Source organism: Mobula birostris, chromosome 3 (assembly GCF_030028105.1).
Source record: "Mobula birostris isolate sMobBir1 chromosome 3, sMobBir1.hap1, whole genome shotgun sequence".
In the NCBI taxonomy this organism is placed as follows: Eukaryota; Metazoa; Chordata; class Chondrichthyes; order Myliobatiformes; family Myliobatidae; genus Mobula; species Mobula birostris.
This window is the reverse complement of record NC_092372.1, coordinates 29,560,170-29,584,652: the sequence shown is the minus strand read 5'-3', so window position 1 is coordinate 29,584,652 and position 24,483 is coordinate 29,560,170. Positions and strand designations below refer to the sequence as shown.

General features: G+C 42.3%; 1 protein-coding gene across 2 annotated transcripts in view; it reads right to left on the bottom strand.

Moving 5' to 3' along the window:
- LOC140194951 (myosin-IIIa) overlaps positions 1-24,483 on the bottom strand; it is a 176,153-nt gene that overhangs the window by 131,850 nt on the left and 19,820 nt on the right. For both annotated transcript variants that reach the window (XM_072252403.1, XM_072252404.1), the window contains exons 2-4: positions 13,377-13,442; positions 12,175-12,305; positions 4,806-4,908 (exon numbers count right to left, since the gene is read on the bottom strand). In XM_072252403.1, the coding sequence (XP_072108504.1) occupies positions 4,806-4,908; positions 12,175-12,305; positions 13,377-13,442 (300 nt within the window). The remainder of the gene's footprint in view (positions 1-4,805; positions 4,909-12,174; positions 12,306-13,376; positions 13,443-24,483) is intronic.

Genomic DNA, 24,483 nt, shown 5'->3' with positions numbered 1-24,483 from the left:
AAGGAGATGGCAGATGAACGAAATGAGTATTTTGCATCAGTCTTCACTGTGGAAGATACTAGCAGTATGCTAGATGTTGAAGAGTGTGAAGGAAGAAAAGTGAGTGCAGTTACTATTACAATAGAGAAGGTGCTCGATAAGCTGAAAGAATTAAGGGTACTCAAGTCACCCAGACCAGATGAACTGCACCCTAGGGTTCTGAAAGAGGCAGCAGTAGAGATCGTGGAGGCATTAGTAATGATCTTTCAAGAATCATTGGACTCTGGCACGATTCCAGAGAACTGGAGAGTTGCAAATGTCATTCTACTCTTTAAGAAAGGAGGAAGGCAGCAGAAAGGAAGTTAGACCAGTTAGCCTGATCTCAGTGGTTGGAAAGATGTTAGAGTCAATTGTTAAGGATGAGGTTATAGAGTACTTGGTGTCACAGGACAAGAAAGCACAAAGTCAGCAGGGTTTCCTTCAAGGGAAATCTTGCCTGGTGAACCTGCTGGAATTCTTTGAGGAGGTTACAAGTAGGATAGATAAAGGGGATGCAGTGGATGTTGTATATTGGACTTCCAGTAGACCTTTGACAAGGTGCCACACGAAGCTGCTTACCAAGTTAAGTGTCACAATCACGGGTTCGGCAGCGCAGCAGATACGGCAATTGCACTCATGAATATGCATGTGTCAGGTAATTATTATTTCACTGTGATAGTATTTAATTCCATTCTTTACATTATCGTGCTTGTAGAGACTGGAACTCAGCACAGCAACGCTTCGCTGCCTGCTTACATTCAGCCTTGCCTGAGAAATTGGACTGTCGAGTCAAACTAGTGGTATTCATTTTATGTTTAGTTTTTCCTTTCAGTCACAGTGTAAGCTTCGTTTTCTATTTGAGAGTTTTAGTGAAAGGTCCTGTTTGGCTAGTGTTTATTGTCTTCTTTCCCCTCTAACCCTGTTCGTATTCAAGTCTGTGAACTATCGATCCTCTTCAGTGTCACTCACTCTACACTTGGGCCATATTTGAACCCGGTGACATTAAGAGTCCATGGTATTACAGCGAAGTTACTGACACGGTTAGAGCATTGGCTGATTGGTAGGAGGTAGTGATTTAGATGAAGGTATAGATGGCTTTGTTGCCAAGTTTGCAAATGATACAAAGACTGTTGGAGCAGCAGGTAATATTCAGAAAAAACAAAAGCCTTGGGACTTAGATTAGGAGACTGGGCAAGTGAGTAGCAAATGAAATGCAATGTTGGAAAATGCACGGGCATGCACTTTGTCAGAAGAAATAAAAGTGCAGACTATTTTCTAAATGGGGAGAAAATCCAAAAATCTGAGATGCAAAGGGACTTTGGAGTTCTTGTGCAGAACAACCTAAAGGTTAACTTGTGGCTGAGTCTGTGGTGGGGAATGCAAATGCAATGTTAGCATTCATTTCAACAGGCCTAGAGTATAAGAGCAGGGATCTGATACAAAGGCTTTATGAGGCACTGGTGAGGCCTCACCTTGAGACTTGCGAACAGTTTTGGGCTCCTTATCTAAGAAAAGATGTGCCGGCAATGGAGAGGATTCAGAGGAAGTTCATAAGGATGATTCCAGGAATGAAAGGGTTATCATACAAGGCATGTCTGATGGCTCTGGGCCTGTACTTGCTGGAATTTAGAAGGATGAAGGGGGATCTCACTGAAACCTTTCCAATGTTGAAAGGCCTAGACAGCAGACATCCTACCTCTTCCGGAAGTTCTGGGAGTCTCCCGCATATTACTAGTGGCTCCCTGATGCCCACAAATTTTATACAATATCCCGGAAATCAATTTTTGCGAGAGAGCGAGCAAGAGCGCGAGAGAGAGAGAGAGCACACCATGGCAGAGTGTTCCAAAAAAAGAAAATATGAAACGTACGTCACCCCGGACTACCCTAAAGTGTACCCCTGCCTAATAGGGGTCAAAAATAATGACAGTGTTGCTCACTGCACTGTTTGCAACAGTGACTTTTCTATCGCCCATGGTGGGTTAAGACTGTAAAAGACGTGTTGAGGTGAGTTTATCAGGTGTCATTCGTTCATTAGCATAGCTAACGTTATTTAAACTAGCTGGCTAGCTGCTAAGGAGCTACGCTATTGCAGACACGCCACCTCTCCCGGAAGTTCCGGGAGCCTCCCGCAAATTGATGGTGCTACCTCCCCGAAATGAGTTTTTGCAGGGTGAGATGTCTGAGACAGAGTAGATGTGGAAAGGATGTTTCCCATGGCGGGGGAGTCTAGCACAAGAGGGCACAGCCTCAGGATAGAGGGGTGTCCATTTAAAACTGAGATGCAGAGAAATTTCTTTAGCCAGAGGGTGGTGAATCTGTGGAATTTTTAAACCCAGGCAGCTGTGGAGGCCAGTTCGTCTGGTGTGTTTACAGCAGAAATTGATAAGTTCTTGATTGGACACGGCATCAAAGGTTACGGGGAGAAGGCCTGGGAGTGGGGCTGATGAGGGATAAAAGGGATCAGCCATGATTGCATTGTGGAGCAGACACGATGGGCTAAATGGCTTAATTCTGCTCCTATGTCTTAATGTCTTATAATAAACCTGATTCTAATTCATCCAGTACCATGAGATAGAAAATTTGACCAGTGTATTACCTCAAGAGTGGCACCATCTGGCTGACTGTTTCTTTAGAAGAGTGGGAGGCTCAACAGAAGTGTGAATAAGTGCTGCAGTGAGTCAGTGCAGAGTTACGCTACCTTACAAAGGTGGAAATGGTCAATGTTAGTGATGATTGGAGACGTGGTTACAAGCAAATCAGTTGTGTTTGTCAAGTCTGCAAGAACTATGGTTAACATTTCCTCTTACAAATGCTGTTGTAAAAGTCAAATCTGTGGGGTTAAATACCACTGATGTGATACTTGACAGTTGCTTCATGCTGCACCATAGAAAAACAAGTAATTACAGATCAGTTTTAGCTAATCACCACCTCCATTGGTGGAGTCCAGTGGTGGCAGCAACTAACAGAGACTGAGAGAGTGCATAAAAACTTCACACCCTGCCCTTCAGCTTTATGGTAGCACACTGTAAATGAATTTATTCAAATGTAATTGCCAGCCATTGTTATGTGTTTTAAATGTTACTTCCATAGATCACATTTCTTTTAATTACTTCAGGAGATGATTTTATTAAATTTGGTATTTTTAATTGTGTTAAATAAATACTGTTTCAAATAGCTTTAAGATATTAGTATCCAAAGTTGTGTTGAGCTCAGGATCACAAGTTCCACTGCCCAGGGCTTGCTCCGCCTTGCAAGCGAACATGAAGTAAAGATCTCAGTAGAAAGGGAGAAATCCAGCTGTTACAACAGGCAAGCGTGGCCACTGTATTGTCCAGGGACTGTATGCAAACAGGGTGTTGGATCGGGTGTGAGAGCATTCCACATCCCTCAGGTTTTATCAGCAACAGTGCTGCGGTCAAGAGGGTTTAGAAGATTCAAGTTCCTTGTTTCAATACCACCAATAGCCTACCCTGTTCCAACCACAGCCAAGAAAACTCAAAAATGCCTCTACTTCCTCAGAAGGCTAAAGAAATTTGACATGTTTCCTTTGACCTTCATCAGTTGTTAAATCAATATAATACAGAGAGGATCTTATCTGGAAGCATCAAGACTAAGGAGGTCAACTGTGACCATATATTAAAAAAAACTGCAGAGAGTTCTCGACATGGCTCAATATATCACAGAAAGCAGCCTTACCTCCATGGACTGTCTACACGTCATCCTTCCTTCAGTAAAGCAGCCAGAATAATCACAGTCCCCACCCAAATCACCAGGTTCAAGAGCAGCTTCTACCCCACTATTATCAGCCTATGGAACTGTCCTGTAGTACAGTAAGAAACCTTGACCTCACAGTGCACCTCATTGCAACGTTGTGCCTCATTGTCTATCTGCAGTGCACATTCCCTGTAATTGTAACACTTTATTCTGCACAGTTATTCTTTCACCTCGGATTACCTCAATGCACTGCTGCAATGAACTGACTTGTATGAACGGTATGCAAATTTTTCACTGTGCCTCAGTACAGGCGACAATAGTGAAACATTTTATCAATCATTTAGATGAGGGGTTCCCATCCTGGGGTTCACAGACCACTTGCTTAAAGGTAGGAGCCCATGGCATAAATAAGGTAGGGAACTCCTGATTTAGACCATCTGTGTCATCAAGGAATCTTATTTTTTTTTAAATAAGTTCTGTTATAAGCTACTTTATGAAGTTCCATGAATGACAATTTCCAATTGATTTTCATTCAAATTAACATATGATCATATACACTAGGGTGCAAGAGATTGCTCGTTTACATAAAGCTCAAAGAGTAAACGCTATACATGGTAATAATAAGGAAATCTATGGCCACACCACAACAGCAATAAACCTCTCTAGGAATTTAACACAAGAAATTGAAGTCAGTTTCCAATTCCCAATTTCTAACTGAAAGGGTATTACCGAGAAATAACAAAATGAACCACCACCACATCCTTTAATTCGGCTAATCATCTGTGTGAGTTGTTTACTTACTCAAACCCTTCCATGGTTAAAAGCAAATAATCCTCAGTCTGTATTTAACAATGCTCTTTGTTACAAGGGAAAGCAATTATCAGCAGCTCCTCGCCCCCCCCCCCCACACCCACAACCTCCTTCATTTTGGAGTCTTCCCCCTTCCTTTTCAGTCCTGAAGAAGGGTCTGGGCCTGAACCATCGACTGTGTATTCATTTCCATAGATGCTGCCTGACCTGCTGAGTTCCTCCAGCATTTTGTGGGTGTTACATTGTCATTATTAGCTTCTTACCTGCAGAACCTGTCGCTCTAATTGAGAGTTTCCTTTGCAGAGCTCCATGATCTGATGCAGTAGCAGCTTAGTACTCTCAGTCTTCCCAGCGCCACTTTCCCCACTGTGAATTCAAAATCAGATCAAACTTCAGCTAGGCATCATTTTTTAAAAACTGTTTCATATCTGGCCAGAAATACCACAATGAAAATTTACAGAAAATAAGAATTCCAAATTTTTCAACAAAGGGTAAATTAATGGTGTGATTTTTAAGTGAATTGTGAAGCAAATGCTGGAAAGAATGAATTTGTACTACAATACCCAACTAGATCTGCACTCACTGGAAGGTGAGCAGCAGTACTGGGAGTCAGAAGACAGGAACACTGGAAAGGACCACATTCAAAATTGGCCTCCTTTACTCAAGTATCTTGGCCCAACATGTCAACTGTTTATTCCACTCCACAGATGCTGCCTGACCTGCTGAGTTCCTCCAGCATTGTGCCCACCAACAGATGCTGCTTGACATGCTGAGTTCCTCCAGCACATCATTTGTTGCTCCAAATTCCAAGCATCTGTAATCACGTCTAATTTGCTGCACGGTCCGAATCAAAAACATGCACTAACATACTGCACTACTGAGGTATTTTTGACAACACACAAACTTCTCAATGGTTTGAAGATCAGTCATTCGCCAAGAGAGGCAGAAGATCAACAAGCCACTGTTGTCCCTGCAACATATCACACTGACAAGCAACCTCTCTTCTTAAGCTCATCACTCCTATTGGGCCATAGTCTGTTGACAGCAGCTCGCCAGAGTCCTCTGACCTGGGCCAAAGGCTGATCAGCCTTGTGGCCTCAATTTTCACCACACGACTTCATATGCCTTCTACGTGATGATCTTTCCCCTGCCAGGGAAGAGGCCCTTTGAGCTTCTGTTGGCGTTTCTGTAGCTCTGGGCTTTTACAAGATGGGGCTGCTAGCCCCATGCCCAACCTTACCCCTTTCGCAGCTGCAAAGTAACTACTGAGATTAATTACTTAAGGATCAAGCCTTTACAGGCGGAATTGAGAAATAAAAGGATGGTTGCTCTTTTGGGGTCGTATTATAGGCTCCCAAATAGTCAAAGGAAATTAAAAGAACAAATATATAGGGAGATTGTGAACAGTGGGAAGAATAATGGGGGGGGGGGGTAATTTGATTTAGTATTGTCACATGTACCAAGCTACAGTGAAAAGCTTGTCTTGCATACTGTTTATACAGATCAAATCATTACACAGTGCTTGGAGCTAGAATAAGGTAGAGTTCAAAAGTTAAAGTACATTTATTATCAAAATATGCTAACTACGTATAACCTTGAGTTTCAGCTCCTTACAGGCAGCCACAAAACAAAGAAACCCAAAAGAACCCATTAAGAAAAAATAAGAAAACCAAATGCCCAATGTGCAGAAAATAAACAAATAGTACAAACATCCAAAAGCAAGCAAACAGCTCAAGTTCACGAAAGTGAGTCCGCAGCCACGGAACCAGTTATCATTGCAGCCAATCCAGTGAGCTGCAGGCCACAGCCTCGATTCAGCACCGAGGTTAACAGCAACAATGCAAAATAAGTCGCAAAAGCTGCAGAACAAGTATAAATTGAGGTAAACAATAAAATGCAAGATCATAATGTTTCTTATGAGACCAAGAGTCCAACTATTGTACAAGAAGTCTGCTCAAGAGTCTGAGAACAGTGGGATAGAAGCTGTCCTTGAGCCTGGTGATACATCCTTTCAGGCTCTTGTATCTTCCACCCAATGGGAGAGCGAAGAAAGAATATTTGGGTGGGCGGGGTCTTGGTTTATGCTGGCTGCTTTACTGAGGCACCAAGTATAGACAGAGCCCATAAAGGGGAGGCTGGTTCCTTTGATGGTAACTTTCCTAGGAAAGACTTGGACTGCAATATTGTTAAGGACTTGGATGGAGTGGAATTTGTTAAATGTGTTCAAGAAAGTTTCCTCAGGCAATATAGAGAGGTCCCTACTAGGGAGCGAGAAGCCCAACCTATTCCTGGGTAACAGGATGGGGTAAGTAACTTAAGTGTCAGTAAGCGAGGGAAGCACTTTATGACCAGTGACCACAGTTCTATTTAGTTTTAAAATAGTTATGGAAAGGGACAGAACTGCTTCACAGTTGGGGCAATGTAAATTCTAACAGCATGAGGCAGGAGCTTGCAAAGATTGTGATTGATTTCAGGCTGTTTGTGGGAGGCTTTTAAAGGTCAGCAAGTGAGAACTCAAGTTCTGCATCTTCCAGTTAGACTGAAGAACAAGGCTGTTAGGAGTGTAATGGTTAGTATGATGATTTACAGTGCCAGTGATCATGATCAGGATTAAATTCCCAAAGAGTTCATACGTTCTCCCTATGACCATGTAGCTTTCCTCCGGGTGCTCTGGTTTGTGTTGCATGCAAAGTTGGCTCTGGAAGCACGGCAACACTCGTGGGCTGCCCACCACATCCTGGACTGCGTTGATCGCTGATGCAAACAACACATTTCAATGGATGTTTTGAACTTGGATGACAAACAAGGGATATACAGAGGCCCTGGCCAGGAAAAAATGGGGCACGGCTCACGTACAGGCAGATAGAATCAAAAAGGCAGCATTAATCATTAAGGGCTCCCATCACCCAAGACATGCCCTCATCATTGCTACCATAATGATGTTGTGGGGATGGAACTGTGGTGTCTGAAAAGAGGATGCTGTCCAAGTTGCATGCCATCTTAGTCAATGTCTCCCATCCACTACATAATGTACTGGGTGGGCACAGGAGTACATTCAGCCAGAGACTCATTCCTCCAAGATGCAGCACAGAGCGTCATAGGAAGTCATTCCTGCCTGTGGCCATCAAACTTTACAACTCCTCCCTTGGAGGGTCAGACACCCTGTGCCGATAGGCTGGTCCTGGACTTATTTCATAATTTACTGGCATAATTTACATATTATTATTTATGGTTCTATTACTATTTATTATTTATGGTGCAACTGTAACGAAAACCAATTTCCCCCGGGATCAATAAAGTATGACTATGACTATAAAGCAGAAGGTACAGGAGCCAGAAGACACGCATTCAACACTTTAGGAACAGCTTCTTCCCCTCTGCCATCAGATTCCCGAATAGACAATGAACCCATGAACACTACCTTCCTGTTTTACTTCCTCTCTTTATGCACTTTTTATTTAATCATATATACATTTTTATTGTATTTTATAGTTGTTTTATTATGTACTACAACGTACTGCAACAACACTAAATTTCACAACATGTACCAGTGATACTAAACCTGATTTTGTTTCCTCTGATTCCGGACAATCCAAAGAGATTTATATATGGTATTAAAGAAAAATAGAGTAATTAGAGAATAAGGTCCCTCAAAAACCAAAGTGGACATCCATGTGTGAAAACACAGAAGCCCTCAATAAATATTTACCTTGTTTTTACTGTGTAGAAAGACACAGAGATTGTGGAACTAGGTAGTGGGGAGGTCTTGGAGATGGTCCACATTATAGTAGGGATAGTGCTGGATGCTTTAAAATGATACACAAATTTCCAGGGCCCGATCAGGATTACCAAAGGCTAGAGAAAAACTTGTGGAGCCCTGGCTGATATATTTGCATTATTGTTAGCCACAGGTGAGATGCTGATGAATTGGAGGGTAGCAGATCTTGTACTTTTATTCAGTGGTAGGTAAGTTACTGATGAGAATTCTGAAGATGATGTGCATAGGTCTGGAAAGACAGTGTGTGATTGGGGTAGTCAGCATGGCCATATGTGTTGGAGGTCATGTCTTATGAATATATTTTATGATGTGACCAGGTTGATGAGAGCAGGGCAGTAGACAGAGCAGATACGGATTTCAGTAAAGCCTTTGATAAAGTTCCACATGCTGGGTTGCTCTAGAAGGGTAGATTGCGTGGCGTGCAGTCAGATCTGGCTAATTGGATACAGAACTGGCTTGTCTGTAAGAAGCAGAGATTCATGGTGAAAGGCTGTTTCTCAGACCAGAGGCCCGTGACTAGTTGTGTGCCTTGGGGTTGGTGCTGGGCCTATTGTTGTCATCTATATCAATGATCTAAATGAGAATGCACAAGGCATGGTTAGTAAGTTTGCGTTGACATTAAGATAGGTGGTAAAGTGGACAATGAAGGCGGCTATCAAAAATTACCGTGGAATCTTAACCAGGTGAGAATGTGGGCTGAGGAATAGTAAATGGAGTTTAATTCAGATAATTGAGGAATTGCATTTTGGAAACTCAGATCAAGGTAGGTCAGTCAAAGTTAACTGTATGGCCTTGGGGAGTGTTGTGGAAGAGAGCAACTTTGGAGTTTAAGTACATGGTTTCCTGAAGGTGGGTCCCCAGGTTTACAGGATGGTGAAGGCTGCTTTTGGAACACAGGGTTTCATCAGTCAGCACACTGAGTATAAAAGTTGGGAAGTCATGGTATGGTTGTACAAGACACTAGTACGAATAACCTTGGGAGTAGTGGGTTCCCTACTTGGCTTTTTGGCTTAGTCATATTGGTTTCAATTTAAACTAATGCCCATGTTCAAGATTTGGAACCAAACAGGTAATTAAAACTAGTAAGTCACAATCCTAACTCATACTAGAAAGCTCATTTATGGTTTTGAAGACCAGAAGCTTAACTGATTGTAACAGCCTGGAATTTATTACAATTAAGGGGTCAAAAGAATAAAGTTTCTAGTCCCAATAATGTCAGTTTTAGGAAGTTTCCTTTGAGATGGTGCAGCATGTTCCTTGATAGATTTAGTATTAATAAATTGATATGGTTTGATCTCAGATGAAAATAGGATCACTTAAAAATAAGCATTGTCAGTTTAGCAAATAAAAATTATATTCAAACCTTTTCCACTAATGCCTATTTTTTGTACAAAAAGCTCAACTTTATGAACCTCCTCAAGGACCCAAAATAATTAAAAAATAGATGAAATACAAAATGATGAATAATATGACTGGAGATAGGCCAGGCACAGGCAAAAGATCATAAGATTCAATTCATGCTTCAAATCCAGCAGTCAAAATTCCACAATCATTTGGGTAGATTGGACCAATTTTGGACAGATTGTGCTGAGATTTTTAAAAAAAGGATCTATCAAAGAGAAGGCCTTTGACAAGGTGCCATACATGAGGCTGCTTAGCAAGTTAACAGCCCATGGTATTACAGGAAAGATTCTAGCATGGAAAAGTAGTGGCTAATTGGCAGGAGACAAATAGTGGGAATTAAGGGAGTCTTTTTTGGTTGGCTGCTGGTGACTAGTGGTGTTCCACAAGGGTCTGTGTTGAGACCGCTTCTTTTTGCAAGACATGTCAATGATTTGGATGATAGAATTGAGGCTTTGTTGCAAAATTTGAAGACAATATGAATATAGGTGGAAGGACAGGTAGTTTTGATGAAGTAGAAGGAGTTAGACATATAGGCAAATGAGCAAAGAAGAGGCCGATGGAATACAGTGTCATGCACTTTGGTAGAAAAAATGAAAGGGTAGACTGTTTTCTAAATGGAGAGAAAATTCGAAACTCTCAGATGCAAATGGACTTGGGAGACCTCATGCAGGATTTGCAGTTTGAGTCTGTAGAGAGGATGGCAAATGTGATGTTAGCATTCATTTCCAGAGGACTAGAATATAAAAGTAAGGATGTAATGTTGAGGCTTTATAAAGTATTGGTGAGTCTCACTTGGAGTATTGTGAGCAATTTTGGGTCCCTTATTGTAGAAAGGATGTACTGAAACCAGACTGGTTTCAACAGAGGTTCACAAACATGATTCCAGAAGGTTCAGTCGCTCGGTAATCAATATTAAGTAGTAAACTGGATTAGACATTGGCAAGACAGTGGCCATACTTCACTAGGAGTTTGAAGAGATTTGGTATGTCAATAAATACAGTCAAAAACTTCTATAGATGTACCATGGAGAGCATTCTGACAGGCTGCATCACTGTCTGGTATGGGGGGTGGGCTACTGCACAGGACCGAAAGAAGCTGCAGAGGGTTGTAAATCTAGTCAGCTCCATCTTGGGTACTAGCCTACAAAGTACCCAGGACATCTTCAAGGAGCGGTGTCTCAGAAAGACAGCGTCCATTATTAAGGACCCCCAGCACCCAGGGCATGGCCTATTCTCACTGTTACCATCAGGTAGGAGGTACAGAAGCCTGAAGGCACACACTCAGTGTTTCTGGCACAGTTTCTTCCCCTTTACCATCCGATTCCTAAATGGACATTGAACCTTTGGACACTACCTCACATTTTTTAAAAAAAATATATAGTACTTCTGTTTTTTACACGTTTTTAATCTTTTCAATATACATATACTGTAATTGATTTATTTATTATTTTATTTTGCTTTTTTCTTCTCTATTATGTGTTGCATTGAACTGCTGCTGCTGCTAAGTTAACAAATTTCACAACACATGCCGGTGACAATAAACCTGATTCTCATTCTGATTCTTTCGATTTGTGAGAGAAGCCAGAGAATTACATTGTGGGCCGAAGGACCTGTACTGTGCTGTAGATTTTCTATGTTCCTAGAATTGTAGTAGGCAGTTGCCTCTCTGACTGGAGGCCTGTGACTAGTGAAGTGCCGCAGGGATCGGTGCTTGGTCTGATGTTGTTTGACATCTACAGCAATGATGTGGATGATAATGTGGTTAACTGAATCAGCAAATTTGAAGATGGCACCAAGATTGGGGGTGCAGTTAGGAAGGCAGCGAGGAAGGCTATCATGGCTTGCAATGGGATCTGGGCCAACTGGAAAAATGGCCTGAAAAATGGCAGATGAAATTTAATGCAAACAAGTATGAGGTTTTGCACTTCAGTAGGACCAACCAGGGACGGTCTTACACAGTGAACAGTAGGGCAATAAGGAATGTGTTAGAACAAAGGGATCTGGGAATACAGGTACACAATTTCTAGAAAGTGGTGTCATGGGAAGATAGGGTCATAAAGAAAGGTTTTAGCACACCGGCCTTCATAAATCAGTAAATCAATGTATTGAGTACAGAAGATGGGATCTTATGTTGAAGTTGTAAAAGACATTGGTCAGGCCTAATTTGGAGTATTGTGTGCAGTTTTGGTCACCTACCTACAGGAAAGATAGAAACAAGGTTGAAAGAGTGCAGAGAAAATTTACAAGGATGTTGCTAACCCGAGGACCCGAGTTCTATGATCCTATGGTTGTAGCTTGTCCTTCATCATTAGACTCCACGGGGAATTCCTGAGTGATCTGTATGTGACAGTCTCAACTTCCTTACAGTTACCTGACTTCCTGTATGGGATCTGTGACAGATTTAGGAGGTTCTCTTGGAAAAGAGCTCTCAAAATGTCATTGTATTCTTACCTGATGACTATGCACTGGTTCTTGGGGCCCGTGGCCAAGCGACCCAACATCGATTGATAGGCACGATCTGCCACTGCAAAAATATGAGGAGGTAGGCCATCTTTTGAACAACTTTTGTACTTTTCCGATTCCTGATAACAGAAACAAGAGATTGTCAAGTTACATTTTGTTGAAGTCTGCAAAAAAAAAAATGTTGCACTGTTAATGTGAATGTGCATGCAACGCACACACAAAATGCCGGAGAAATTCAGCAGGCCAGGCAGCCTCTGTGTAAAAACGTACAGTCGACGTTTCAGGCCGAGACCCTTATTTATCACACTAAAAAAGAGATGCAACATTGGGCTCACTTCCTTCATTCTGTACAAACTTAGCTAATTTATATTAAAAAAAAAGCAGCTGCTTTGGCTCTTCAACATCTTGCACTTCAGCTACGTAAGGCAGAAATTTTAAAGACTGAATGCATGGATTTGCATTTTTATTTGCAAATGCCACAGAATCGTCACTCAACCGTTCTAAAAGGGATCTACTTTGAGCCAAGTAAACCTGTTTCTATAAATTCCATTCATCGCTACTTAAAAACTCTGGGTTGCTCGTTAGTCTCCTTCACAAGTCACTGCTCCTAACATTTCCAACTCTTCACAACATAACTTTGTCTGTGCTTCAAAACCAAGTTAATAATAAAAATATATACACAATCAATTTTATTTTTAAAGGAACAGATTCTTGCTGTAATTTTAATTCAGAGTGAATGGAAATAGTCAACAATTACCTCAAGTAAACTTGCAGCACAATGTACTAATAATTCAGTCATCTATACGTTCAAATGTCTTATGTCATAGGATGCATATTAAATTTGGTGCTGTCTCAGTTAAGGAGTTTTGCCAGATAGAAATTCCTAAAATTGTACATAAAATCTATTTGAAGTTGAGGAGTTGACTTTTGGGACATGACCAGTTGTTTGAAAGATTCTATTTTTTTGTTTTTAATAATCACAGATGAAATATCAACCTGTTTAAGAACCACTTGGAAAAAAAAATGAAAATCAATGCAATATGTTGTAATTGCAGGCATTTAATTTTCCATGGAGAGTAATATTTATGAATAATTAGCACATTATTTCAAATTTAATGAACTTCATGCTTGTAAAAGTAGGACTTAATTGAAAAATTCAGCTGGTTTTATATAATAAAATAAGTACATACCGATTTTTCGTACAAGGGCAGATACTTGAAAGGATTGATGGCTACTAGAATATCTCCAATGTATGACTAAAAAAAAGTAAAAAAGAACAAATTAGCTGGTGTGCACATTTTCGAAGTAATACTCCACTGAATAATTCCATTGATAAAGTAAAATAAATTCCATGCATACATCCCAGCAAAGAGAGAAAGAAATGAGAGAAGTTCCTTTTAACATAGTCTGTTTACTTTAATGCTTCTTCTCAGGAAGAAGACTATGCCGGAAAGGGCAAATCCTATTGCTCTTGGACTGATGTGAACCTCTCACTGGAACCTCAGAGGTTCCCAGAATGAAAGCAGCATAACGGTTAGGAAAGATGCTTCAGGATATTCATCCAGCAAGAAATAAGGAATTTTGTGATATAACCAAGTTGGAGTGAATATGGCATCCTTGAATGACCTGCAATTGTCCTTCTATGGAGAATGTAACAGACTATTGAAGAAATCTTTAAAGAGTTTTTGCAGCGTTAGCATTGTATAATACACAAAGGACATACCAATGGTAGTGGCAGGTGGTAGATGTGCCAGTGAGGTGTTTTTATACCTGTGCTGAATCACAAGGACAGTGGATATCCCAATAATAGTCAAGTCTTTTAGAAAGGCCTTGTAAGTTGTCAGCAAGTGTGCGCCCTGACCTTGCTAAGCTAAGACAGAACAGCATTCACTGACGAACACCAAGTTTCTGAAGCACAAGTGGTTCTGCTCGTGCACTGCAGGACACTGAGAATGCAACTCTGAAAAGGCCGATATTAATCGAATAGCAAAAAATTTCCCACACAATGCAAGGATGTGGTTCACTTTATCTTCAAAGGGCATCTGAGCAGCTTCCACATACATCATTTTTCCCCTTCAACTTCCTGATTCACTCTTCTAGCTCCACTAATCCTTATTCCCTTCCTCACAGCACCTTTCCATGCAAAGACAGAAAACCCAACATCTGCATTTTCACCTTTTAAAAAGCTTCTGCATTTTTGAGTTTGGCTTCCTTTCAATGTTGTTCGACAAATCGGCAGCACTCTCTCAAGTTTCAAGAATCTCTTTTCCTTATAATCAATAACTTACCTGGTAATCAGTCTCTACACTTTGAAAAGCCTCCTCAAACGCGCATGAGATCTACTCTTCTCCCTTGCCCCTCTCTCACACCATACTATCCATTAGCATCAATGTTCACTGAGTAAAGCTTCTTGCAATGTCATTAAGTTCCAGCAAAATGGTGACATTGAGCATTAAGCTGTGATTCAATCAGGATTCCAAAATAATATGAATGTGCACTTATGGGCCTGAACCAGTTCGATTAACTTCAGTTCCCTCAATGCTAAACTGCCTCCACAAACCTATGGACTTAATTTCAAGGATTCCACCACTCAGTATTATGTATTGACTTTAAAAAAAATATTTGCATGATTTGTCTTCTTTTGCACGCTAATTGCTAATCAGTCTTTGTTATTTATAGTTTTTCATAAATTCTTTTGTATTTCTTTATTTTCCTTTAAATGCCTTCAAGAAAATGAATCTTAAGAAAAAAGTGACATATACACACTTCAATAATAAATTTACTTTGAACTTTAATAAATTGTAAACAAATAACAACAATAAACATTACACAATACACAATACAGTGGATTCCCATTAATTGGGACACATTGGGACCAGTACATTTTGGCCAATTAGCCAAAATTTCATGGAAATAGTTACAAAGGTACAAAAAAGACAACCAACCATTTAACGGAGTAAAAAATTATGTATTTAAATGAAACACAGAACAAATTAAAATGCTATCAAAACTACTGCAGTACTATAAAACTGAATTAGTTACCTCTAGTTATCATATTCTTTTGATTGACTGTAATTGAACAAAATCAGCGCAGGCATCCAGTGTAGATAATGGACTGCCTTCATACAACATTGGACAATTGTTTCCTATACATCTTCATTTGCATTGTAATATCAAAAAGCTTAATAGTTCCAACTTAGTGAAGTAGTGAAATCGTTTCATTTTCACTCTCGACCATTTCTGGCCTTCTCCAAGTCTAAATGCTTGAAACCACAGTCAGCAAAACAGTTCTAAATTGTCTTACTGTTTATTTCTTGCCAATTTTCAGTGACAAAAAAAATACTGCTTTTTGAACACAAGCATATGCAACTGACGACATTTAAAAACTGTTCATTCTAAGCACAGTGTATTTTCTGACGGCCACAAAGAGCACACATCTGACATTAGTTAGGAATTGTTCGGCAAGTTTCCTGCCCGAATAAAGACCATAACACCATCAGACACAGGAGCAGAATTAGCCATTTGGCCCATTGAGTTTGTTCCGCCATTCAATCATGGCTGATCCCTTTTTCGCTTCATCAGTCCCACTTCCCAGCCTTCTCCCCTTAACCCTTGATACCATGTCCAATCAAGAACCCATCAATTTCTGCCTTTCTCCGCATCTCTGTTTTGAATGAACACCCTCCTACCCTGAGGCTGTGCCCTCTTGTCCTAGACTCTCCCACCATGGGAAACATCCTTTCCACATCTACCCTGTTCAGGCCTTTCAACATTCAAAAGGTTTCAATGAGATCTCCCTTCATCCTTCCAAATTCCAGTGAGTACAGACCCAGAGCCATCAAATGTTCCTCATATGATAACCCCTTCATTCCTGAGATCATCCCTGTGAACCTCCTCTGGACCCTCTCGAATGCCAGCACATTCTTTCTCAGATGAGAAGCCCAAAACTGTTCACAATACTCAAGGTGAGACCTCACCAATGCCTTGTAAAGCCTCAGTATTATTTCCTAGCTCTTGTATTCAAGACCTCTTGAAATGAATGCTAACATGGCATTTGCCTTCAGCACCACTGACTTAGCCTGCAAGTTAACCTTAAAAGGTTCCCAAGTCCCTTTGCATCTCAGATTTTTGGATTTTCTCCGCGTTTAGAAAAGTTTGCACATTTATTTCTACTACCAAAGTGCAAGACCATGCATTTTCCAACATTGTATTTCATTTGCCACTTGCTTGCCCATTCTCCTAATCTGTCTCAGTCCTTCTGCATCCTACCTGTTTCCTCAACACTACCTGCCACTCCACCAATCTTCGTATCATCTGCGAACTTGGCAACAAAGCCATCTATTCAATCATTGACATACAGCATAAAAAGCTGTCCCAACACCGACCCCTGTGGAACACCACTACTCACTGGCAGCCAACCAGATAAGGATCCTTTTATTCTCCCTCACTGCCTCCTACCAATCAGCCAATGTTCTAACCATGCTAGTAACTTTCCTATAATACCATGAGCTCTTAACTTGGTAAGCAGCCTCATGTGTTCTGAAAGTTCAAATATACAACGCCCACTGCATCCCCTTTATCAGTCCTTCTTGTAATCTCAAAAAATTCCAATAGGTTTGTCAGGCAAGGTTTTCCCTTAAGGAAACCATGCTAACTCTTGTCCTGTGTCACCGAGGACTCCATAACCACATCCTTAACAATTGACTCCAACATCTTCCCAAACACTGAGGTCAGGCTAACTGGTCTATAATTTCCTTTCTGCTGCCTCCCTCCTTTCTTAAACAGTGGAGTGACATTTGCAATTTTTCAGTTCTCAGGCACCATGACAGAGCCCAATGATTTTTGAAAGATCTTTGCTAATGCCACCACAATCTCTACCACTACCTCTTCTACCTCTTTCAGAACCCTAGGGTGCAGTTCATCTGGTCCGGGTGACTAATGTATGTACCTTTAGGTCTTTCAGCTTATTGAGCACCTTCTCCCTTGTAATAGTAACTGCATTCACTTTTCTTCCTTCACACACTACAAAATCTGGCACACTACTAGTGTCTTCAAAGTGAAAAATACTCATAGCAGTCCTATTTCTAAGCAGTCCTATATCAACTCTCTTCTTTTTTTAAAAAAACATATTTGAAAAAGCTTTTACAATCCACGTTGATATTGTTTGCTAGCTTGCTTTCATATTTCATCTTTTCCCTTCTAATGATGCTTTCAGTTGCTCTCTGTAGGGTTTTTAAAAGCCTCCCAATCCTCTATTTTCCCATTAATTTTTGCTTTATTGTATGCCCTCTTGGTGGTGGTGATTGTTGTAATGTGAGAATTATTAAAAGTAAATTAATACTAATTAAGATAATGGGGGGGGTTTACTTCTGGTGTGCTTTGTATATAGTGTCCCTGCCATGCCGTGCGGGTTGTAAAATCCTCTGTATATACATAACGGTTTTGAAGTTTGAGATAAAGTGGTTTCTTTGGGCATGAAGTTGTCGAGTGTGCCTTTTTCAAAGTAGAAGTTACCACATATTTTTGGCAACGAGGTGAACTGGTTTTGTGGACGTGTGGGCGCGTTTCGAGCGGGAGCAGCAGCGCTAATAAGGGGCCTCACATTCCGATGGCTACATTTGGAACTATCGTTGATCTTGTGGACATGATGGAGGACTGGCCGGAGTATGAGGAAAGGTTGGGACACTTTTTCTGTGCTAATGGAATTACGGAGGAGGCTAAGAAGCGCTCTATTCTCCTGAGTGTGTGTGGGGTGAAGACTTACAAGCTAATAAGGAATTTAGCCACACCGCAGAAACCACGGGACATTCCATATAACGAACTGGTCAAGCTCGTGGGGAACCACTACAATACGAAACCTTCTGTGATAGTCCAACAGTGTAAGTTTCGCAGCCGTTTCAGGAAGCCAGGTCAGTCTGTGGCCAATTTCGTGGCCGAGCTTCGGCAGCTGTGGGAGCATTGTGATTTCGGAACAATGTTGGAAGACATGCTCCATGATCGATTGGTATGCGGCATTAATAATGACGACATACAACGCTGCCTGTAAGGGGAAGCCCCACCATCGACTTTCAAGAAAGCCTTAGAGATTGCCCAAGGCATGGAGATGGCTGCTAATAATGTCAAGGATATCCAAAAAGGACATTGGGTGGGGGGGGGGGTGGGTTCGCAGTCAGTGGCAGTACACCAAGTCAAGAGGGAGACCGGTAAACAGGCAAAGGGGGTGGAATGTTTCCGGTGTGGAGGGACGCACTATGCAAATAATTCCAAATTCAAAGACACTGTCTGCCATGCTTGTAGCAAAAAGGGACATTTAGCTAAAAAGTGCAGAAGTTCGAAGGGTAAGATTAAGCCTGGGCAGGGGAAGGCTCAACAGGCTCGGGCAGCCACACACCATCTAGAAGAAGCAGATGAAGAGGCAGCGTGTGCCTACAACATGTTTGCAGTGGAAGCAGATGAGGAACCACCTGAACCATATTATGCCACAGTTACTGTCAGGCGAAAGGAAATTAAGTTTGAGATTGATTAAGGGGCTACTTCATCGGTCATTAGTGAGGAGACCTGCGGGAGGACATGGGGGTCCAACCTGCCTCCCATTAGCCGGTCAAAGCTCAAACTTAGGACCTATACGGGGCAGCCCATACCTCATTTAGGGGTGTTATATGTGGACATTTCAGCTGGGGGTCAGAAGGTTGAAGCCAGGCTAGTGACAGCTAAGGGCAGGGGGCCCAGTCTTTTGGGTCGCGATTGGCTTTGCAAAATCCAACTAAACTGGCATGAAATTAAGTATGCACACACGACGGAGGACATTCTGCAGCGGTACAGTGACGTTTTCAGGGATCATCCGGGAACACTGTAGGGCGTGACGGTGAAACTCCATGTCGACCCTGAGGCTACACCATGTTTTTTTTTAAGCTCAGGTCGGTGCCCTATGCCATGAAAGGCAAAGTCGAGGAGGAGCTGGAATGTTTACAGAGGCTGGGCATTATTGAGCCTATCCAGTTTTCAACGTGGGCGGCTCCCATTGTTCCAGTTATGAAGGCAGACAAAACGGTGAGGGATATGTGGGGATTATAAGCTTACAGTGAATCAGGTCTCTAGGCTGGAGGAGTACCCATTGCCACGGGTGGATGACCTGTTTGCGACCCTGTCAGGGGTAAGCTGTTCACAAAGCCTACCAACAGCTGTTGCTCGATGAGGATTCAAAGGAATACGTCACAATTAATACGCACAAGGGATTATTCAAGGACAATCGCCTGGTATCCAGCCCTGCCATTTTCCAAAGGACAATGGACACTTTGCTGCAGGGGATTCCGCACGTAGCAGTGTACCTTTATGATATTTTGATCATGGAAGCTATGGAGTGGAGCATCTGGCTAATTTAGAACAGGTGCTGAAGAGGCTCTCAGACGCAGGGCTGTGGTTGAAACGCGGAAAATGTGTGTTCCTGACACCCAGTGTGACTTACCTGGGACACAAGATCACAGCTGAGGGGCTTTGCCCTGTGGAGGACAAGGTGAGAGCTATTAAGGAAGCCCCAAGCTCTAAGACCGTCACGGAACTCGGGCAAGTGTTTGCAGTCTACGGGTTGCCTGACACTCTGGTCACTGATAATGGCCCAACATTCACCAGTGAACTGTTCAGTGAGTTCATGTAGCAGAATGGCATTCGTCAATTTCGGACAGCCTCCTTCCACCCAGCCTCCAATGGTTTGGCTGAGTGGGCTGTTCAGACAGTGAAGGAAGGCCTGAAGCAGATGACAGGGGACTCTCTCTTAGCATTCAGCTTTCACGCTTCCTGTTTAAATACCACCTCACGCCACAGACTACGACTGCCCGCACTCCCGCAGAGATGCTGATGGGGCGTAGGCCCAAGTCAAGAGTGAACCTGCTGCGCCTGGATGTGAAGGCTCAAGTGAGACAGACTACGGTGGAAGCATGTCCACCAGTGACTTTGCCAGAGAGCGAGATGCTGGCAGAGGGGTCGGGGTCCCCTGAAGAGGATGGACATTCTCACGCAGACACACAGACCCCTTTCATGCCCCTAACACCAGAGCCACCAAAAACACCCTCACCAGTGGTGCCTGCTGGGTCACCGGGTGGTAGTGCGCAGATCACAGCGCACTCGTAAATGTCCTGACAGACTGAATCTTTGACGGGACAGTTTTTTGTTGTTGTTGTTTGATTGAATATTGAATCTTTCGTGTTTTCCAGATGTTTTGTATTGATAAACTGTTGCTGAGATACTGGTATAGGTTTTCAGGGGTACGCAAGTTAATAACACCACTGTTTTTATTTCCTAGTTTTTCACATTTGGGGATGTTGGATTTTAAAGGGGGAGAAGTGTTGTAATGTGAGCATTATTAAAAGTAAGTTAATACTAATTAGGATAATGGGGGGAGGGGTTTACTTCCGTTCTTTTTACTTCTGGTGTGCTTTGTATACTGTATAGTGTCCCTGTCATGCCGTACGGGTTGTGAAAGCCTCTATATATACATTATGGTTTTGAAGTTCGAGATAAAGTAGTTTCTTTGGCATGAAGTTGTCAAGTGTGCCATTTTCAAAGTAGAAGTTACTACAGTGATGCAGTGGCATCAGCACTGGACTTCAGGGCAGATGGTTCTGAGTTCAAACCCAGCCGGGTCCCAACCTGGGCAGCAGCAGTATCTGTGCAGCAGAAAGGCCTGGCAATCTATTTCTGCATCTTGCCATGATCCTATGGTCCATGAGGTCATGAAGAGTCAGACTCGACTAAAATGACTTAACAACAACAACAAATGCCCTCTCAAAAGCTGCATTGTGTCCCAAATAAAGAAAGAGAATCCTGGCTATTTTCTGAATTGGCTTTTGTCCTTTAAAAGTTGTCACAAGTAAGTGGCAGCCCTGATTAATTGATGGGCCAATTAACCAGGATCCACTGTACTCTCATCATTAAACCTTCTGCAGAAAATTACCTCAAACAGATTTAGTCAGAAGCTAATTCTTTACTCAGGTCACACATTGCTGCAAGCAAACAATATACACTTTGATCTTAATTTTTCAACACATGCTGCAATTACCTCTATAACACCAACACAAGTCCTGCCCAAACCACACATTTATGTAAAATCCTATGTAGACCAGTTCTGATTATTATTTTGATTGTATCACATTACACTACACAGACTATTCAGGACTTACAGTATATATCAGATAGAATTTATCAGTTTGCACGGTTTACAAATGGCAACAGTTTTACTAAATTGAGCTTAGAAGTGTTTTAGATTAGATTTGTTTAAAACACAAGTTACAAGTAATGTGATACTTAATGTAAATCTCAAAGCTAATGATATAGTTCAAAGTACAAAGTACTGTATGTATAAATTATACAACCTTGAAATTGGTCTCTTTACAGGCAGCCACAAAATATGAAGCCCAAAAGAAGCCATTAAAAAAGACCAACAAACACCTAATGCACAGAAAGAGGGGAAAAAACCACAAATTGTGCAAAAAATAAAAGCAAGCAAAAACATTCAGAACAAAAGCGAGTCCGTAGGCACAAAGCCCAGAGCAGTGGAGCAGGCCCACAGCGTCAGCCTCCGTTCGTCACACAGCAGGGTAAATCATTGCAGAGCTCGCAGGCATGAAGCCTGGAGCAGTGGAGCAGGCCCACAGCGTCAGCCTCAGCGCTGCAGGCCGTGGAGTAAACGTCACGGAGTAGTGAACAGAACCAGCTCAACCCTTGCCTCCGGTTCTGACACCCTGCCTTTTCAATACTTTCAGCACGGTGTTTAAATCAGCAAAACATCGGGTCATCCCTCGCACTAGGACCCAGGCCCTGTTGCATTGATACGCTCTGGGACTGGACCCCGCCACCATGTTGTGGCCCGCACCCAACCTTTCTGAATCGGCCCAGAGTATAGATCGATTGATCAAACCTCCATTTAGGTGGACGGGCTCCGAATCTGCTCTGTCTTTTTGCCACTTTGTACACCCCGACTATCTCAACCATGTCTTGACCTTGCTCCAACTTTGCATCGCACCTGCATGCCTCGATCCTTGAGTCAGCCTTGTGTTCGCTCGTCTCTTCATTGTTTACGGTGATCATTTACCACAATTTTTAGATTAGATTATGAGAACACGCAGTCCTCTTTTATTGTCATTTAGTAATGCATGCATTAAGAAATGATACAATATTCCTCCGGTGTGATATCACAGAAACACAGGACAGACCAGGACTGAAAAACTAACAAAAACCACATAATTATATCATATAGTTACAACAGTACAACAATACCATAACTTGATGAAGAACGGGCCATAGGCACAGTAAAACAGTTCAAAGTCTCTCGAAAGTCCCACATCTCACACAGACAGGAGAAGGAAGAAAACTCTCCCTGCCATGCCCGACCACAGTCCAACTCTGAGTTGTCCGAAAACTTCGAGCTCCCATCAGCCATCCGACACCGAGTACCGAGCACCATCTCTGCCGAACGCTTTGACCCCAGCCTCAGCTGCCAGCAGCAGGCAAAGCCGGGGATTTTGGGGCCTTCCCTTCAGAGATTCTCGATCGCACAGTAGCAGCAGCAGCGAACCGGGCATTTCAGAAATTTCTCCAGACGTTCCTCTGTGCTTCTCACATCTGTCTCCATCAAATCAGAATTGTGCACGGCATCCTACTTACAAATACGACATCATTTCACTGGAGAGCTGCGCGCGCTGCATCACATGGCCATCTTCTCCTTCCGCCACAGAAAATGTGTTATTAATGAAGTATTTAGTTGTATTGTGTTAATATACATGTATGATATAAACGTATATACCAGGAAATGAAGAAACTGAGACAAATCACACTCATAATTTGAACGCCTTACAGACTAGACAGAAAAGTATGTAAGGCAAGTCAGTTTTGACAAATTTTGAGAGCTGAGGTTGTATAAAGCAGGTTTGATAGGGGTTCCTAGTCTGCTGAGGGCTAGATCTGTGGCATGCAAGTCCAAGGTATGACTTACTGAGGGCTATCTCAAGATCAAAGAAACAATTCTGAATGAGGTTGGAGGTGGAATCCGATGCACTTCGACTCTGCCAGGGTTTGCAGGTCATTACTTTTTACAAAGCGAAACCCATCATCACCATGAATGGCAGCAATGCTTCACTCTCAGACGAGCTCAACGCCTTCTTTACTTGCTTTGAAAAGGAGAATAAAACCACAGCTATGAGGGTCCCCGTAGCATCCAACGATCCTGTGATCTCTGTCATGGAGGCCATCATGAGTCAGCCTTTCAAGACGGTGAACCTTCGCAAGGTGACAGGTCCCAATGGAGTAGCTGGTAAGGCTCTGAAAACCTCTGCCAACCAACTGGCGGGGGTGTTGAAAGACATTTTCAATCTCTTGTGGCTACAGTCGGAAGTTCCTACCTGCTTCAAAAGGGCAACAATTATACCAGTGCCCAAGAAGAACAGGGAGAGCTGCCTTAACAACAGTCGTCCAGTAGCACTCACATCTACGGTGATGAAGTGCTTTGAGAGGTTGGTTATAGCTAGAACTAACTCCCGTCTCAACAAGGATCTGAACTCACTGCAATTTGCCTATTGCCACAATAGGTCTACGGCAGATGCGATCTCATTGGCTCTTCACGTGGCCCTGGATCAGCTGGACAATACAGATACCCATGTCAGGATGCTGCTCAGCATTTAACACCATCATTGCTACCCTTCTGATCAAAAAGCACCAGAAACTGGGCCTCTGCAACTGAACTCTCTACTTCCTAAAAGAAGACCACAATCTGTGCAGATCAGAAATAACATCTCCACCTCACTGACAATCAACCCTGGTGCACCTCAGGGCTGTGTGCTTAGCCCACTGCTCTACTCTCTCTATTCCCATGACTGTATGGCTAAGCAAGCTCAAATGTCATCTATAAATTTGCTGAGTGATACAACCATTGTTGGTAGAGTCTCAGGTGGTGACAAGAGGGCATATAGGAGCGAGAGATACCAGCTAGTTGAGTGGTGTTGCAGTAAGACCAAAGAACTGATTGTGGGCTTCAGAAAGGGCAAGACGAGGGAACTTACTCTAATCTTCATAGAAGGATCAGAAGGGGAAAGAGAAAGCTATTTCAAGTTCCTGGGTGTCAATACCTCTGTGGATCTATCCTGAACCCAACATATCAATGCAGCTACAGAGAAGGCACAACAGAGGCTATATTTCATTAGGAATTTGAGGAGATTATTTTGTCACCAAAAAAAAAAACTCACAGATTTCTACAGATGTACCATGGAGAGCATTCTATCTGGCTGCATCACCATCTGGCATTGGGGT